This window comes from Oreochromis aureus, linkage group 6 (genome assembly GCF_013358895.1).
Source record: "Oreochromis aureus strain Israel breed Guangdong linkage group 6, ZZ_aureus, whole genome shotgun sequence".
Lineage (NCBI taxonomy): Eukaryota > Metazoa > Chordata > Actinopteri > Cichliformes > Cichlidae > Oreochromis > Oreochromis aureus.
This window is the reverse complement of record NC_052947.1, coordinates 17,928,826-17,947,010: the sequence shown is the minus strand read 5'-3', so window position 1 is coordinate 17,947,010 and position 18,185 is coordinate 17,928,826. Positions and strand designations below refer to the sequence as shown.

Below are 18,185 nucleotides of genomic sequence, written 5' to 3'. Positions count from 1 at the left end.
AATGGCTTCTGTTGTTGTCTGACTTTCTTTATCTGACCAGAAGCATGAATAAAGAAAATAGAATACAAGTTTTGGTTTACTTCAATCACCTAATCAACTAATTTTTAAGCTATTACACATTAAGTGGATTCATAAGCAATGAATGTAACGTAACTCTCACCAGACAAAGCTGGTGAGAGGTGTGAAAGATTTAGTGGCAATCAGTTAATCTCAGGAATTGAAGGAGTTCTGCATGAATCCTAATGAACCCCTGTGCCTCTGGCTGTAGATGTTGCTGCTGAAAATCAGCTGCTCACTCCAAATTAAAACCTCATTGTTTGTATGTAGGTCACCAATGTCTAAATCCATAGTGATTTTCATAGAAATTGGTATCACTGAATGTGATAGAAAGTGATTTTTATCTGAAACGCTTCGTGTTTTGGCTCCTTAATGATGCAGGTTTAATACATGCAGGGTTTGCTTTGTAACCATTCATTTGGTGGAATAAATGTTTTTAAAAAAAGAAAATCCATGTTTTGAAAGTACATCAAGTTCTGCCACAGATCCATGGCACAAAATGCAGAACTGGATGACAACTCCTTACATTGGCGCACTAATGTTATGTTTAGGACTGAAGTGGCCTCAGTCTGATTGATGCATGCTGAGGCCTCTTTCCCCAACCACTAAATAACCTCTCGCAAAATTTAGCAACTGACATTTTATCGCTGCTTCCTCGTTCATCAAGCTTGTTAGGAAATATAAAAATATCCCATCACATTCAGCTTTTTAAAAAAAATCCAGTAAAATCCTAATAATTCTCTGACTGCATAACATGAATCTTCTTTCTCTGAGCTGTGTAACTAAACAGAGGGTGCGATGTCTGCGTCCTCTCTCTCCTGTTTAGGCCACCAAGAGTTTTGAGAGCCTGCTGATCCCTCAGCTGCCACGCTCCCCTCCTGATGTCGAGGCCATGAGGATCTACCTCATCTTGTCAGAGTACCCGGCCCTGCAGGACTCCAAAAACTACGTCCGCCTCACTATACCCCTAGCAATGGCTATTCTGCGGCTAGATGCCAACCCCAGCAAAGTATTGGGTATCACATTTGCACGCCCGCACTAAATACATTTTTTCATTCAAATTTGACTTTGGGAGATAACTAAGAACTGTGAAGCTCAGCAACTCTGTGCTATGTCCCACCATGTTAAGCTTACGCTGATGTTTAGAATATGTCGGTATCCTTGTCCATATCTGTGCTACGTGTGCTTCGTCAGCAAGAGATAAAAAACACCACCAGGACAACAATATTCTCACAGCATCTTCAAACATTAGAGCCTGGCTGATATGGATTTTTGAACTCACTATTGATATTTGAGGAAAACTAGGGGTTTTAACAGAGGTAAAGGTCAGTTACTAGCTGGTCTGCTAGTTTAGTCTTCACTCTATGGCCACATAAATCAGTTTAATAATAATGTTTGTTTTTTTTCTTGGTGGGTCCTGAAAATTACTTTCGTGCATTTTTTTAAATATTTGGATGATATTTCATAAAATTTTGTTAACACTTTCAAAGATATTCAGTGTTGCTGCAATAATACAGACAAGTGACAAAAGCGCTCTGAAGAAAAGTTTGTTCACCTCTGCACATGTGACTGACTGCTGCGTAAAGTAAATCCCAGATTTACCAAAACTGTTCATGCATGTCTGGTCTACACCACACAAACATACTTTCACTGGCCATTTTATTAGTTACACCTTAGACCCCTTTTTGCTATCAGAACTGTTTTAATTCTTCATGGCATCGATTTAACAAGGTGCTGGAAACATTCCTCAGATTTTGGTCCTTATTGACACGGTAATGTCACACAGTTTCTGCAGATTTGTCCATGATGCAAATCTCTCATTCCATCACATTGCAAATGTGCTCTGTGATTTGGACTGTGGAGTCCATTTGAGTACAGTGAACTCACTGCTACGATCAGAAAATCAGCCTGAGATGATTTGACATTTGTGACGTGATGTGTTATCCTGCTGCTTCCTCAAAAGGGACAGTACACTGTCATAAAGGAATGGACATTATCAGCAACAATATTCAGGTATGCTGTGGGCTTTAAATTATGCTCAAATGGTGCTAACTGTCCCACAGTGTGCCAAGAAAATGTGCCCCACACCACCAGCCTGAACTGTCAATGCAAGGCAGGATGGAGCCACGATTTCATGTTGTTCATGCCAAATTTGAACCCTACCATCTGAATGTCACACCAGAAATGGAGATTCATCAGGCCAGGCAACATGTCTGAGCCTGTGTGAACTGTGGTCTCAATTTCCTGTTCTTAACTCTCATGAGTAGCACCTGGTGTGTTCTTCTGGTGTTGTAGCCCATTTTCTTCCAGGTCTGACATATTGTGAGTTTGATGCTTTTTGCATACCTTGGTTGTAATGAGTGGTTATTTGAGTTCCTGTTCCCTTATTGTCAGCTCGAAGCAGTCTTGCCATTCTGCTCCTTGGTCTTTGGCAACAAAACATTTTCACCCAGAGAACTGCTGCTCAGTGGATGGTTTCTAGCACCAACAACCACGCCACGTCCAGAGTCACTTAAATCATCTTTCTTCCCCATTCAGTGCTCAGTTTGGACTTGTGTACATCCTTAAATGCATTTAGTTACTGCCATGTGGTTGGCTAATAAGATATTTGTGTTAACAAGTGGTTGAGCAGGTGTATCTAATGAAGTGGCTTTGAGTTTATTTAAGTGCTAAAACAGAAGCATTGTTATTGTGTAATTCCTGAAATGCTGATACATCATAAAAGAAACTGCCAACCTCAGTGCTACTTGAGTCCACTAAATATCATGGTGTATTTGGTTGAGGTAATTTATTTTCCTCTCCTTTTTGTGTCTCTGCAGACAACTGGTGGTGTTTCGTGGACGGCAGCGTGTTCACCCGAATGGTCGACATGTACAAGAGCATTGTTGTCTTTATGCTAACAGGAGGCAAGACGGTCCTCGTGCCCATGTTCTATGAGAACTATTTTCTTGCCACTCTTCGGCTGCTGGAAAAGCTCCACAAGGTATCCACAAACGACACTCGCTGTTCTCAGCTGTGCTTGTTCGGCAATACAATCCAAGAAGGAAGTGTTTGTGTCACGGTCAGATGGTTCCCAGTAATCTGTAGTCTGCTGTGTACCGTGACATTTCCTGGAGATCAGCCAGGTTTTTGTTCCATGTTACCAGGTAAACTTGAAGGCACAACATGTGGAGTACAACCGCTTTTACATCCCAGACATCACCAGCCTCGTGGACATCCAGGAAGACTACCTCAAATGGTTTCTGAGTAAAGCTGAGATTGTGAGTACTGAGTTTGGGAAAGGTTTCACTGCTCGAGTGTGGAGTTATTTGTGAATGCCCGTGGAAGGCATCTGTGTTTGTCAGGTCTGTTTGTCTCTTCTTGCTGCCCACTCGCTTCATAAACAACGCTCGGACACTGGAAGGAAGTTAAAAATCTCTACGTTTCTACTTTTAAATGTTTTTTTATTTTTCAAGTGTCAGGTTTGATCAGATGACTTTTCTTTCTTTCTGATTTTTAGAAAGTGGGATCATCCCCTTCACAGGTAGTTGAATTAAAGACTCAGTTATTAAGCATAATAGGTAAATGTGGTTCATTTAAATGGTGATGGTTTATTAAGCATTCGTTCTGTTTTCCCTGCAGAGTGACTTTCCCTCAGTAAACCTATGTGCCTACCCGTTCATACTGAACGCAAAAGCCAAGACAACCATGCTGCAAACTGATGCTGAACTGCAAATGCAGGTACTCGCTGCTGACAGACGTTTGTGTCAGCAAATGTTTCTTAATTGTTCTCGTTCTCATGTGAACATTGTTTTATCCATTTCTCTCCACCTGTGTCCGTTACTAAGATGGCAGTAAGCGGTGCAAACCTACACAATGTCTTTATGCTGCTCACACTGGAACCCCACCTCGCTAGGAACCCTTACCTGGTGCTCCATGTGCGCAGGAGCCATTTAGTAAGCGACACACTACGCGAGCTCACCATGTACTCTGACGTGGACCTCAAGAAACCACTCAAGGTGAGAGGCTGCCCTCACCGGAGGCGTAACTTGGACAAAGCGAAGATTTGTTTTTCTCTGGACTGTATGTCGGCCTTGCTCATCTGCTTCTTCCTCCCTCCAGGTGATCTTTGATGGAGAGGAGGCCGTAGACGCAGGCGGCGTAACTAAAGAGTTCTTCCTGCTGCTGTTGAAGGAGCTGATGGATCCCGTGTACGGGATGTTCACTCATTACAAAGAGTCCAACCTGCTCTGGTTCTCAGATAAAGTGAGTGTCCCTGGTTGACAGTTAACAGACAGTGGAATTAGTATGTTAAAGTATTTATCGAGTATATTTAAATATAATTAAGTCTACTTTTAGCATATTACCTTCAACTTGAAACATTACGGTGAGCCACACTGCTGCAGACAGTTAAACACGAAGCTCTTTTCCAACTGCTGCACCTGCTGTGAACAGGTTTTAATGAATGAGTAGTTGCAATGTCTTCAAATAGGAAACTTCATCTTTTGAGATGGTTATCCAGAAGCAAAATGATACTTAATCCGGAGACTGTGTTTTAAAACATCAGAGACAGCTTATTTATTTAATAATTTAGAAACACACACTGTTTAAGTAACTTTGGATATGAACTAAAATCATCTGTTAATTCCTAATGCACAACAGTGTAGCACAGCTAATCCATGCTTTACAGGGGTTACTGCATTTCAGTCACAAAGCTGAAAGCTGCATACACTGGTCCACTTTTTCTACCTCTGAAAGAAAAAGGAAAATACTGTGACTCTGCAGACTGAAACATATTAGGACTTGCTGACAATAAGCAGCCTGTGCTGTTGGCTTTTAGCTCAGCTGTTTTCTGGGAAGTAAAGCGTTTAGGCTAATAATGATATTGTGAGAACTCAGTGACGTCAGAAAAGAAAGAAGATTTAAGTAATTAGTAAGCATACTGCTCCTGTGCTGTGTGTGTAAATTGCACTCAGCCTTGCTTTAGGTTTGAAGCCTCTTGTGCATTTATCTGCTGTTCAGTGAAGTCAAAGAAAAGGAGTGTGGGCTCCAGCCTAATTCGCCCCTTGGAGATAATGTTGGAGCCGTATCTGTTGCTCAAAAAGAGATTTCAATGTTTCAATAAATCCACTGACCTTTTCCTTTTAGTTCGAAGCCTTTCAGCTTTCTTTTGTCTGGTTTTTTTTTTTTTTTTTTTGGACTAAAGAGCAGTCAGCCTATAATGGATTACCCGAATGTGGACTGGCAGTTGTTTGACCTGCTGCTGTGTTTTCTAAGACGAAGAGCTGCTGTTTCTGCAGTCATACACAGAGATGCTGTATGTCAGTGGGAACACTAAGGTTTACAAAACACTCACCTCTATAAGGGAGCTCGTCCCTCAGCCTTGACCGTCATACTGACTGAGATTGGACACAACATAATATTAGCTCTGTTCAGTCAGTCACCTCTCTGTCATTCAAATTAAGGTCAGAATCTCCCCTCCCCCCTTTTTTAAACCAACTCTTTGTAAAATTATTAAGTAAAAAAGTAAAAGGTATTTGCATGAGAGTAGCATTTATTTTATATAGTCCAAGATTCATTTTCAGGCACATAATTACAACACACAGTTGCAGCCATAGTGGTAATCTAGAAGATTTTCTTTTAGAGTGAGACAGAAGGACATGATTAGAAATGAGTACACCAAAGAGATGGTTTGGACATGTGCAGAGCAGGGACAGTGAATATTGGAAAAAGGATGTTAAAGATGGAGCTGCCAGAGAGGAGGAAAAGAGGAAGACCACAGAGAAGATTCATGGATGTAGTGAAGGAGGACATGCAGAGGGTTGGAGTGACAGAGGAGGATGTCAGGGATAGAGTGAGATGGAGGAAGATGATCTGGTGTGGCGAGTTGCACTCGAGGGGTGGTGTTGTTGGTTTCAGGGTCCACCATGTTGTTCCAAAATATCTCAACTAGTCGGTAGGTTAATGGTTGGTGTATTTGTAGGCAAATACTTAGTGATCATTGGACGAAGCCCACTGGTGATCTACTGACCAGTTGTTTGTTTCAATTCAAACAACTGTCACGGCTGCCATACCCTCTACAGAATGCCTTGTGTAGATGAGTGCGTGATCAGCTGTCTTGTGTTTTTGTGCCTTGAGATGCAACATACAATCTCTTTCTTACACGAGGGTGTAACCATTGACATCCTCACATCTGTCCATTGCCAGTTTTTTCATTTTGTACAAATCTGGCTAACTCTTCCAAGTTTTATGTTTGTTTTCCCTTCTCTTCAGCATCCTTATCAAAAAAATTCCCCTTTAGCACACAAACACAAACAATTTTACTTAAACTGATTTTTAAGTGTGATTTCACTAACTCATCTACACAGTTTTGTGAAGGTAATAGAAGCTTTGTTTGACTTTAAATGACAACTTTAATCTCCATATTTTGGCTTTATTCTATCCATATGATAGCATATTTACCTCGAAGCTCTGATACCTTAGCGTTAAGAAGAAAGGTACCTTTTTCATATTTGTATAGTGCTGTAAGTGTGAATTTACTGCTGGTGTACCATATAACATTTTTCAGCTCGTGGGATGTGAGAAATTGTCGAGTTACGCTGAGCCAGCTGACACGATGCCGCCAAAGAATCTGCTCAGATTTCAGCCACAGAGAAGTGGTAAAAGAAAGGCAACAGGAAAATAATGTTTCTGTGTGAATCTCCAGTGTTTTGTAGAGCAGAACTGGTTCCACCTGATCGGGATCATCTGCGGTCTGGCCATCTATAACGCCACAGTGGTGGACCTCCACTTCCCCCTGGCTCTCTACAAGAAGCTGCTCGAGGTGTCACCCACGCTGGAGGACTTCAAAGAGCTCTCACCCACTGAAGCCCGGTAAACATTGCACCTTGCAACTCACTATTTATTTTTAATTCATTTTTTTAATCTATATATATATTTATATCTAAGGGTTAATCTGTACTCGGAGTTGGTAAAGACTTGAAATAATGAATGAAATAGTTCCATTTTTGATCAAACTTAGCAGAACAGCCTTTAATTTTGAAGAAATGACATGACATCCTTAAAGCATAAAGAGAGATAACTGTGGGATTAGTGGACTTCCAGAGGAATAGCACGCAACTGAAGAAACCTCTTAGATGAGAGGTCTTCAAAACTCAAGTCAAGTTCTTTTTCAAGATCCTTCAACTACCACGACCTGAATGACTGAGGACCTACACAAACAATAGGAAGAAAGATATCACCAAAAGCGATGTTTGCATGCAAGCAAGGAATGTTTGGGGAACAAGTGGAACCCCCAAATATAGCAATGGCAGCGGTCAGTTTGTTATTGGGTTCCTAAAACCTTCCATAAAAAAATTATGCACTCTGAGGCAAAAGAAAAACAAGGTGAGGCATGACATCTGGCACATTGGTCTATAATGTTGGGATAAATTCTTGATAAATAAGACCTTGAAAAGTGGATTCTATATCTTAAACAGTGTAAGTTGTAACCTGGCACAGAATCTAATCCGAAAATATTGAAATAAATGGGACAATAAAATAACTTGAATGCCTCGATTATGTCACAGAAGATGGGAGGCATAAGTAAGAGCACAGGGCAAACACAGGATTTTTTTCAATAACGGCATCGTAGTAGAGGCAGACAGAAACTTAAAATGAGACTTCAAACTGAGACCGAATCCTAAGATGGTGCGTAAGAGGGATTTTTGCGACTGACTGTGTAGCATTTGTATTTCTGGGAGTTAAGGTGCAAAATATAGGGAGGAGAATATTTAAATCAAGCACGAAGTTTACAGTTTTGGTTTTTTTTTTTTCTTTTTCTAAATCACCCGTAAAACTAACCACACCTGTTAGCACTATTTGGTGAATGCACTCAGACACTGTTTTGCTCTGTTTAATAAATCTTGCCCTAATAGGTGATGGAGAGTAGATTAGAGAGGCAGGTGAAGAAAAGGATGAGCGAGATTGAATCTCAAGTCTACACCATAGTAACTCAGGCGAGTGAAGCCAGTCGGTAAATGTATGAATATGTGAAGACCGATATATAAAACATGTAAATTGTTCTAATAAAGAAAGTCCCAATCTGGGGGCTTTACTGTCCCACAGAAACAAAGAAATAAATTGGTGCAATGATTTAAAAAAAAAAAAAATGCCTGGAATAAAAAAAGATTATGACTCCATTAATTTTAACCTATTAGCAAGAAGAGAAGAAAGTCTGGACAACCAGGGCTGTCAGAGTAAAGTGATGATGATATCTCAGCCTTGGGCCAGCGACTTGAAATAGTCCTCCTTTAGAAGGATGTTTACCTTCATTGGGTTATGATCAAATCTGCACCCGGATGCCAAATCCATGTGCCACTTGTTTACATAACCAGTGTTTTTGCTTTTCAGAGTAGCAGTGAGATTGTTTGCCACTTCATTGAATTTAGAGCAGGAACGGTCAGCATTTCCGTTCAGCCTAATTGTCTCCAGTCAACTATTGATTTCGCGATTATCCATTGAATGTGATTACAGATAAGTACGGGCTGCAGCAGCCTGTTGCTCTCGAGACAACACCATCTTAAAGGACACTACATCTTAAAATGTTTGTTCTTATTATTTTGTCTTTCTTTCTGAGCCGTTCAGCTTCAATAGGCTAAAGGCAGCAGAGTGGAGACATCACACAGATAAGAAGCAGACACCAGCTCTGGTTTCTGATAAAACATTGTTTGATATTTTCTTTGTACTGTGACCTCAGCCAAGTAACTCGGGTCAAATTGCAAAACAATAATAATATATCCCCTTTGACTAATTAGTATTTCCTTTGGCAGCCTGTTTGTCCTTCCTGTTATTGGTGGTTAAAACATCTAGCATTTTCTTTTCAGGAAAACTAACACAACACTCCCTGTGAGTCATTTCCTATTATTAATAATTCACCTCTAATCTGACAGAGCCTGTGTTCATGATTTGTTTGATCTACGGAGCAGCTGGAGCAGCACAGCTGATCCCTGGTTTTTCAATGTAAAGGTCAAATGTGGATAGAGTTGAGAGTTAAATACAAGTATAACACCACAGAGCTGCAGGTGTTACTGACATGTTCTGTATTACTACAGCTCTCAGCAGTGACTATAACACTGTGTGTAACACCATAATACAGTTTTAACTTTCCTTGTTTTGCTTCTGTCTGCTCATCAAATGACAGTTTGAGTTTTCTGTGTTGGTTTTTATGAGTTGATTTCTTTGTTTCTGCAGGAGTTTACAACAGCTTTTAGACTATGAAGGAAGTGACGTGGAGGAGACGTTTCTTCTCAACTTTGCTGTAAGTGTAACTTTTTATTTGTTGATTTTTATGCCACGTGTGTGAAAAAGGCTGGTGTTATTCTTTATTTTGTTTATTGTTAATATGTTCCTTGAAGTTCTACGTTACAGAATGACTCACGACCGTTCATTCTTACTTAATTTGTCCATTAATGCGGGCTGTCGGTATCCCAGCTGTCATAGGGTGAAAGGAGGGGTTAGACCCTAGACAGGTCACCAGTGTATTGCGGGGCTAACAAAGAATGGTAAGTGGTAAATGGCCTGTATTTGTATAGCGCTTTACTAGTCCCTAAGGACCCCAAAGCGCTTTACACATCCACCCATTCACGCACACATTCACACACTGGTGATGACAAGCTACGTTGTAGCCACAGCCACCCTGGGGTGCACTGACAGAGGCGAGGCTGCCGGACACTGGCGCCACCGGGCCCTCTGACCACCACCAGTAGGCAACGGGTGAAGTGTCTTGCCCAAGGACACAACGACCGAGACTGTCCAAGCCGGGGCTCGAGCCGGCTTACAAGGCGGCTTACAAGGCCTTGTAATCTTCCGATTACAAGGCGAGCTCCCAACTCTTGAGCCACGATCGCCCCGAGAGTGACAGAAAACCACTCACACTCACCATCACACCTGTGGCCAATTTAACATTGTTGTTGCTAACTTAGCTGATGTTTTATGAGTTGACCTGAACACTGATGCAGTGCGGGAAATAATTATTTGATCCCCTGTTAAATTTATTACTTTGATCCAAAAACAGCACGTTACATAAAAGTTATAAATTGATTTGCATGTCACTGAGTGAACCCCAAGCAAAACATGACTCAGTACCTGGTGGAGAAACCCTTGTTGGTGAGCAGAGCGGTAAATGTTTCTTGTAGTTGCTCCTTCCACAGATTTTCTACACAACTGAGGTCTGGAGGCTCGCCTTAATGTGCTTCTTCTTTAGCCTCTTTTGCCGCCTTGGTGGTATTTTTTGGGTCATTGTCGTGCTGGAAGACCCATCCATGACCCATCTTCAGTGTTCTGGCTGAGGGATAGAGGCTATATTTTACGTTACATGGCCACTGTGGCCCCTTATTGTGTTGAAGTCGTCCTGTCCTTAGCAGAAAAACAGCCCCAAAGCACAATGGTTTTGCATCCCTGCTTGACTATGTGGATGGTGTTCATACTCAGAGAATCTCTTATTTCAAGTCAAGTTGATGTTAAAGAGTCTGATTTTTGGTGGGTACTAGAGGACGGGGGTGCCTACTGGGGTCAGCCGGGGAGCTGGCCCTAAGGAGGGGCATCTTGCCCCTCCCTTCTTTTCCTCCCCATCCCCGGCTGCCTCCCTCTTCCCGCTCCACCACACCCACCCAGACAGGTAGGGCCTTGGGGTGCGGGTGTGTCACCAGGGTGCAGGGGAGGCATTCCCCCCTCTGTCCCCTTCTGGCCACCTGCGCCTCAATTTTATTTCACAACTTAGACATCCACATTATTCACACTCTCATAACACACACACACACATATATATATATATAGGGCCTTGAGGGTGACCACGTTAACGGGCGCCCAGAGGACGGTCTGTGTATTCAACCCTACCTCTGGCGCCGGTGCCCACCTCTCAATTTTAAATCCATGTAGACATTGAGGGTTCTCGGGAGGGGCCGTGCTAACACCTGCTGCTCTCTGGCAGCAGCACCATGCCCTCCTTGTTTTAAATGCACTTTAGAACAACACGCAGCAACAACACACATGAGCGGGAGGAGGGAGGTATGGGGTCTTCACACACCCCCGTTCTCTACTAGCCATCGGGCGGGGGCTGGGAGGAGGTGTTGGCTGTCCGATTGGCCTCCCTGCTGCTGCGGAGCCTGGGCGGTCTGCTTGCCTCCACCCCGGGGAAAGGGTCACATCTCTTGGGTCTGGTGCCGTTTCCCCTCTGGGGGCGAGGGTACCTGGACTCAGGGCATAGAGTATGTTTGGGGAGTATGATTGTGTGTACATGTCTATGTATGTCTATCCCTACGTTGGGTGAGTGCTGAGTGTTTGTATATGTGTGCATGAGGGTGGGAAAGCATGTTTATGTCTGTGTGTGCCTGTTTGTCTGTGTCTATATGTCAGGTCGGGTCTTAGACTCCACCTCCCTGGGTACTCCCAGGCCTCCAAGTGTGGAGGCCTATCTCCCCTCACCACACTCCCTGCTGGTAACTGATGCCCTCAGGGGTTGGTGCATTGGTGGTTCTTGGTGTCCGGGCTGGGCGCTCAGGTATGCACCAGCTCACTCCCGGTGGCTACTTGGCGGGGCCTGGTGCCTGTCGCTCGGTCAGGCCTCTTCCGGGGCAAGGGGGCCTCGGCCTCCGGCCTCGGGCCTGCAACTCGGTTCACTCTGGCACAGCTGGCTGCCGGCAGAGCCGGCGGGCACGCCGGTGCAGCCCCTCTGGCTTCTGCTCCGTGGCTACTGGGTGACCCCTCATCTGGGGATCTCCTCAGCCCTTCCCAGGAAGGTGGCACGGATGCCCCTCCGTGGTGCTCCTTGGGCTCTCGCACTCTGGGTCCTCTGGATGTCTGGAGCCTGGATCTCCTCCATGCCTGCTTCATACCCTGGGGACGGGCTATGGGCCTCCACACCCTCTAGCAGACCGTTACATGGGAAAACCTTTTGTATACAAGCGCGTTGATCCACACAGGTGTGCACACGGGTGTTCACTGTTCGTGAGACATAAACTACACCTTTCTTAGCTGCTACTTCAAAGCACATTGTGCGCTGTCTGTCCTGCGTGCTGCACAACAACTTTCAATATTTAGTATTTACTGCTGTTCACACTCAGCTAGATTAACGTGATGGTGTTGTGTTTAGTATGTTGCTTTGTTTTTGTTTGGTTTTTTTTTGCTTGTCTTCTCTTCTTTTTCTCTCAACAGGTGATCCAGGAGATTTTTTTTTTTTTCCTTTCTCTTTGTCTTTGTAAGTGCCCTTTCTCACTGTCCCTTTTCCCTTCTGTTTTTCTTTTCCTTCCTCTCTTTCTTTCTCCCTTTCCTATCCCCCAGTCATGTCTGTCCCATCTGTAACAACTGAAAATAAAATAAATAATAACAACAAAGTTTGATCAAATGGACCAGTACGGCAATGCCATGATGATCCATTTGGCAAAATAAATCCATTTGGTATCCTTGTTGGTCTTCAGACAACAATTCTGACGGCTTAAGAACCAAATGGGACAGACAAAAAAAAAAAAAAAAAAAAAGAGTCTGATTTTTGGTTTCTCCCAATGTGCCATCTTGAACACTTCGTAGGTGGTGAAAGATTTTTGGTCCATTACAGCGTAGCATATTTCCAATGGTGTTCTTGGTCCTGTCTGGGAGTTTTGGGGTGATGCATCACCCTCATCCCATAGGGCAGGCTTTTCATGGTGATCATTTTAGATTTCTTGCATTTCCAAATAATCACACCAGCATTGTCACCTTTTCTCCAAGCTTCTTGCTAATGGTCTTGTGGCCCATTCCAGCCTTGTGCAGGTCTACAATCTTGTCTCTGATGTCCTTTGATGGCTCTTTGGTCTCCCTCATGGTGGTGATGGAGAGGTTAGAATGGAAGAAATTGATATTTTGGACATGTGTGCTTTATATACATAACAAGTTCGGATCAGGAGTCTCTGTAATTGATTTACTGATACATTTTAATCTATGTGCCACACAGGCACTAGGGTCTTTACCTTACAATATAAAGAGCCTTGAGACAACTGATTTGGTGCTATATAAATAAGACAGAACTGAATTGAATTGATCCCCTGGCTTCTACAATGTGGGGTTGACTGAAAATGAAGTATAGCACATGTTCAGGGATCCTTGGTTGTAAAGGTCTGTGATACAGAAGAAGGGCCTAAAACAGTCTTTGACTGCAGAGGAAAATATGTGTGTGTGTCTGGGTTTAGCTGACAGTTGGTTTTGGTGTTTGGAAAAAAACCAAAACAAAACTGGAGCATCACAGGACTTCTTTAGCTTTAAAATGTTAAAGAATAAAGCTCCAATTATCCCGTGCGGCTTGTGCATTTTTGCAATGTAAAAAAACTCCACATTGAGTCTGTTTGTTGTGCTCATGTCTTAGATCACCAGGGAGAACTATGGGATGACAGAAGTGAAGGAGCTGATTCCCGGAGGAGAGAGCGTCGCTGTGGACAAAAACAACAGGTTTGGTGACTCGACAAATCAAAAAAACACACACTGAAAATTTAAGCTGACTTTTCAGCACATTTCAGTCAGTATTTCAGGAGGTAGAGCAGGTCACCTACTAATCGGAAGGTTGGTGGTTCAATCCCTGTCTGCTCCAGTCACATATACTTGGGCAAGATACTAACCCCAAGTTGCTCTCCCATGCATCCATAGGAATGTGAATGTGTGTCAATGTTGGACGCACTTGGATAGGAAAAGCATAGACAAAAGTGCTTGTGTGAATGGGTGTGAATGAGTGAAGCTGTATAAAAAGCACTTTGAGTTCTCAGAGTAGAAAAGCTCTATATAAGAATCAGCCCATTTACCAGATTAGGTTTAATTTCATGAACTTTTCCATTTTTTCAATGCTATACGCTCTGTCCTCTCTGAAGGAAGAAGCAATGACTGTGAGATTTTACTTATTTATTTTTTTCCCTGCACAGAGATTATAATGCGCTCATAGAGCCAGCAGCTTGTGTCCCATTGTTGGAGCTGAAGGCCATGATCTGTGCTGAACACACAGACACAGTTTTTTAGATTCACTCACGCCGTGCTATTGCGCCTCATTTCTAGCTGCTGTCCTTGTGCCAGTGGCACTGATTACAGCGTTATGTGAAGGAGTCCTCAGAGAGAGAGCGTTTGGGGGCGGGCGGTGTCAACATGTCTGGCTGCTGGTGCTGAACAGATGGCGAGAGCAGCAGTAACACAAATTGTTTCTCCAAAATCCCTTCGACACTCCGATATGGAACTATAACAAGAGGAATATTAGATTGTGGTGTTAAAGCAGCATCTCATACCGCACATGTTTTAGTTTGATACTGAAGGTTACTGATGAATCCTGCCTTTGTTTTTGTTTTGTTTTGTGTTGTGTAAGACAAAGTTTGGTGTTTGCAGGGCTTTGTGACCTCTGTGGGTGTGACTTGCTTGGCTGGGAAGACTGTAGCATTGGTCTGAAGCCTGTATTTATTAGCTTGTTGACGTGAAGCAGTTGTGTGTGTGTGTGTGCGTGTGTGCGCGCTGTTTCCTATATGAGAAGACCTGCTTTTGTATTTCTCTCAAATTTCAGGAGCATGTTGGTCCTTCTGTTGGTACTTTCCCTGTTTGAACGGGGGTTTGTGGCAGCAGCTGCTACACAGAGTCCTCGCTTTCTAAATGAAACGACATCATTGCTTTCTGTGTGTGTGATCGGGGAAAAAGGTTTTAAAAATCTGGCTTCTCTCCTTTTCTTCTTTCTTGGATGATTGCTCGAGGATTGCGCTTTCCTGAACGTTTGAGTTAAAGTAACTGGTTTCTTCTGAATCACCAACATCTGATTCACTTTGGGATTTTTAACCTGTTATTTTGAATCTATTAAGATGCTGTTATGCGCTGTGTGTGGTTGGCTTGGGGTTTCCTGTTGTTGTAGCTGAGTACATGTCTTAGACAAAGATAGCCTGAGTGAATATAAAATTTATTTATTACGGGGAAAAAAGTTCTTAAAACCTAATTGCTCCCTAAAACCAATAACTAGTTGTGTTACCAGTTAATAGTTATTAACGCTTGTGCAATCAAGTGTTTGTAATTACTGGCAGTGAGTGTTTCACATCACTGTGGAGGGATTTTGTCCCACTCCTCTTTGCAGAACTGTTTTAATTCAGCCACACTGGAGGGTTTCTGAACAGCCTGTTCAAAGGACATGACAAAACATCTCAATCAGACTTAAGTCTGACTTTGAATAGTGATGGAAAGTGACGAATATGTTCTGCTTTCTTCTCCCTTTTGTCTTTGACATGTTTGATAAATGCATGGATGTCTATCGCTGACTTTAGTGCAGCAGTTGCTCAGCCAAGCTTTCCATTGGTTTCCTAAATTTAAAAATAATGTTGAAGCTGCACATTCCTCTCCTTCAGTACAGTAATTTTACTTTTAAGCATTCATTTCAACATCTAAACCACGCTGTAGAGGTCTTAAAATAGATAAATGGTAGGAACTCTGTTTTAAATATAAGTCTTTCAGAGGATTTTGTGTCCTGCTTCTGTAGTTTAGCTTGGCACAGTGAAAACAAATCTGTTTTAGTATTTACACATATATTGACGCACTCACAGGTGGCTCCAGCACAGATGAAGAGATTAGAGGTTTAATCTACCTAAGCAACTTCTGCGCTAAGACCTCACAGAGGTGTAAACAAAATTAGAGCGGGCTGGATGAAGAGGACGTTGATTAGTTCCAAGCAGGTTTCAAGAAACAAACCAAAACAAGCTTTGAACAGACGGCTCAGACAATGAACACACTCGGATTCAGACACAATGAGGGAGGAAGAGAGTGTTTATAGTCCCACTTTGACATCTGAATAAATGTGCTCATTTTCTGCATGTTTACTGAACCTATTTGTGCACGTGTGTGTGTGTGTGTGTGTGTGTTTCAGGAAGGAGTTTGTGGAGGCCTACCTGCGCTACGTGTTCTCAGACTCCGTGGGGGAGCAGTACTCTGCCTTCTCCGCTGGTTTCCTGAAGGTGTGCGGTGGTGAGATCCTGTCTCTGTTCCAGCCCTCCGAGCTGATGGCCATGGTGGTCGGCAACAATAACTACAACTGGGAGGAGATGGAGAAGGTCAGTGTGTGGTTTAACCATCCTCACATGTACTCCGACTGCTCTGATCAACTTTTCAGCTCAGCGTCAGCAAAGCCTCTCCTCACTGTGTGTGTGTGTTTTTTTTTTTTCTTTTTTTGTTGTTTTTACAGTTTTACAAGTATGTGTAAATCTCATTGTTGGATTAAAATCTTTAATCCCCTGCAGCACAAGTGTTTGCAGACCACTAGTTTATATGTGAAAGATTTGTTCAGATGTTGCATTTAAAAAAAAAAAAAAAAATCCTTGTCATTGACCACAGGAAAGAATGATGTAGTTTTTAGCATTGTGTTTATATAACCAGGGAACTGCCTCACTCAGAATAACCACTGCAGCCATGCCTGCAGCTCTAAATACCAGTCTGAGTGAATGATAGATGTTTAGCATATATTGTGTCTCATCTTAGATTAGAACGGTAGTGAGAGACATCCTCAAACATTACCTTAAACCATCACCTCAGGCGGTGCTACATTGTACCTGAAAGATTAATTATAGGTGTCTACGTCTTTAGTAAGAAGCAGGAAAGAGAAGGCTCTTTCACTGGTGTAAGACACAGATACCGACTAACCACGTTTGGTTGTTGTGATTGTCTTTTTACAGAATGCAAAAGAAAAAATGGAACAATAAGTATAAATCCTGCAACAAAAAAATTGAGTTTGAGGCAGTACTAGCAAGTTAGAAATCAAACTTCAGGAGATATTTCTGTAGCGTGCTATTCCAGTGTCATACGGTCATTTGAGTGTCCTGAAACATCCATCCCGCCTGCACCACTTTCTGTTTGAATGTCAGCACAAGGGCAGATGTTTCAGGACATTAAAACATGAACTAAAGAATATTTTTTAATTCAAAACAAATAAATACACTTGTAGTAATGTGCAATTTTTAAGAGAATCAACTGCAATGAATGCCCATAGAGTGAGAAGTATTGTGTGGGATGATGGGTTTTTACTTGTGTATATATATTTACTTTATATACATATTATTTTCAAATGTTTGCACTGATAAGCATCAAAATCCATTGCACATGTGCAATGATAATAAATCATTTCATGGATTTAGTTTACTTTTGAATGTTTCAGCTGTTTTTAGTTTAACAATCTTACATATTGTACCTTTAGTTGCAAAATACTGAAACATGTATTATGTTATGTAGTCGGAAATATTCTAAATAAATATTCACAAATCATCATATTAGGTAAGTTAAAATTTAGAATGGATGGTGAAGCTGCTGGAGCTGAAGATGAGAAAACTGTAGATGAATCTGAGCTTTTCTGAAAGGCTCGTTCTTGTGCGTTTCGTGTTATTCCTGCCAGATGTTGAAAAGGCGCACCTCTGGATCATTTAATATGGAGGCGAATAAATGATTTAGAAACTCCGCTCTTGTGGGTTGTTGTGACATTTGACTTACTTTGCAGCTCTGGATGTGATCATAAACGGTATGAGCCGGCACAGTTCTTCACATATTTTACCCATGACTTTATCACTTGTGTCCAGAGGTCCTTTTTGTGCAGATTACAACATCTGCACAGCAGATTGTTTTGTCAGATGTCAAAAAACTGGGAAACTGATTTGCTTTTTTTAGGCCAGTAGTTGCAAAAATCCCCCAGATTGTTGCACGTCTCTGAGGACTTTATTTCCTGACTGATAATGAACTAACATGTTTTCCATAAATGAAATTGTTTACTGATGGTAAAACAGGCTTTTAATCTCCAAATCTCTCCTCTCTTTCTGCAGAACGCCGTTTATAAGGGGGAGTACACCGCCACTCATCCAACAGTCAGATTGTTCTGGGAGGTTTTCCACGAGTTCCCTCTGGAAAAGAAGAAGCAGTTCTTGTGTAAGCCTTTAATTGCCTCCTTACGTGATCTGCGTGGCAGTTTAATTCTCTTACCCGCAGTCGCTTTGCAGTGTAATAATTTGCAGGTCATGAGAGCAGATCGTGAAGACAGCAGAGCTGCTTCGTGCTGCTTTAACGAAAGCGAGAACTTTTCAGTATTAATGAAAATAATCACACATTTCAGGAGTTTTAAATAAAGTGTTACATTCAGATTCAACTGTTTACTT

At 42.2% G+C, this 18,185-nt stretch overlaps 1 protein-coding gene across 4 annotated transcripts in view; it reads left to right on the top strand.

Annotated features, from left to right (window-relative positions):
- herc3 (HECT and RLD domain containing E3 ubiquitin protein ligase 3) overlaps positions 1-18,185 on the top strand; it is a 37,163-nt gene that overhangs the window by 14,731 nt on the left and 4,247 nt on the right. For all 4 annotated transcript variants that reach the window (XM_039613383.1, XM_031752199.2, XM_031752200.2 and 1 more), the window contains 12 exons: positions 884-1,073; positions 2,877-3,040; positions 3,204-3,317; positions 3,557-3,580; positions 3,679-3,777; positions 3,885-4,055; positions 4,159-4,302; positions 6,743-6,909; positions 9,268-9,334; positions 13,412-13,494; positions 15,920-16,103; positions 17,856-17,958. In XM_039613383.1, the coding sequence (XP_039469317.1) occupies positions 884-1,073; positions 2,877-3,040; positions 3,204-3,317; positions 3,557-3,580; positions 3,679-3,777; positions 3,885-4,055; positions 4,159-4,302; positions 6,743-6,909; positions 9,268-9,334; positions 13,412-13,494; positions 15,920-16,103; positions 17,856-17,958 (1,510 nt within the window). The remainder of the gene's footprint in view (positions 1-883; positions 1,074-2,876; positions 3,041-3,203; positions 3,318-3,556; positions 3,581-3,678; positions 3,778-3,884; positions 4,056-4,158; positions 4,303-6,742; positions 6,910-9,267; positions 9,335-13,411; positions 13,495-15,919; positions 16,104-17,855; positions 17,959-18,185) is intronic.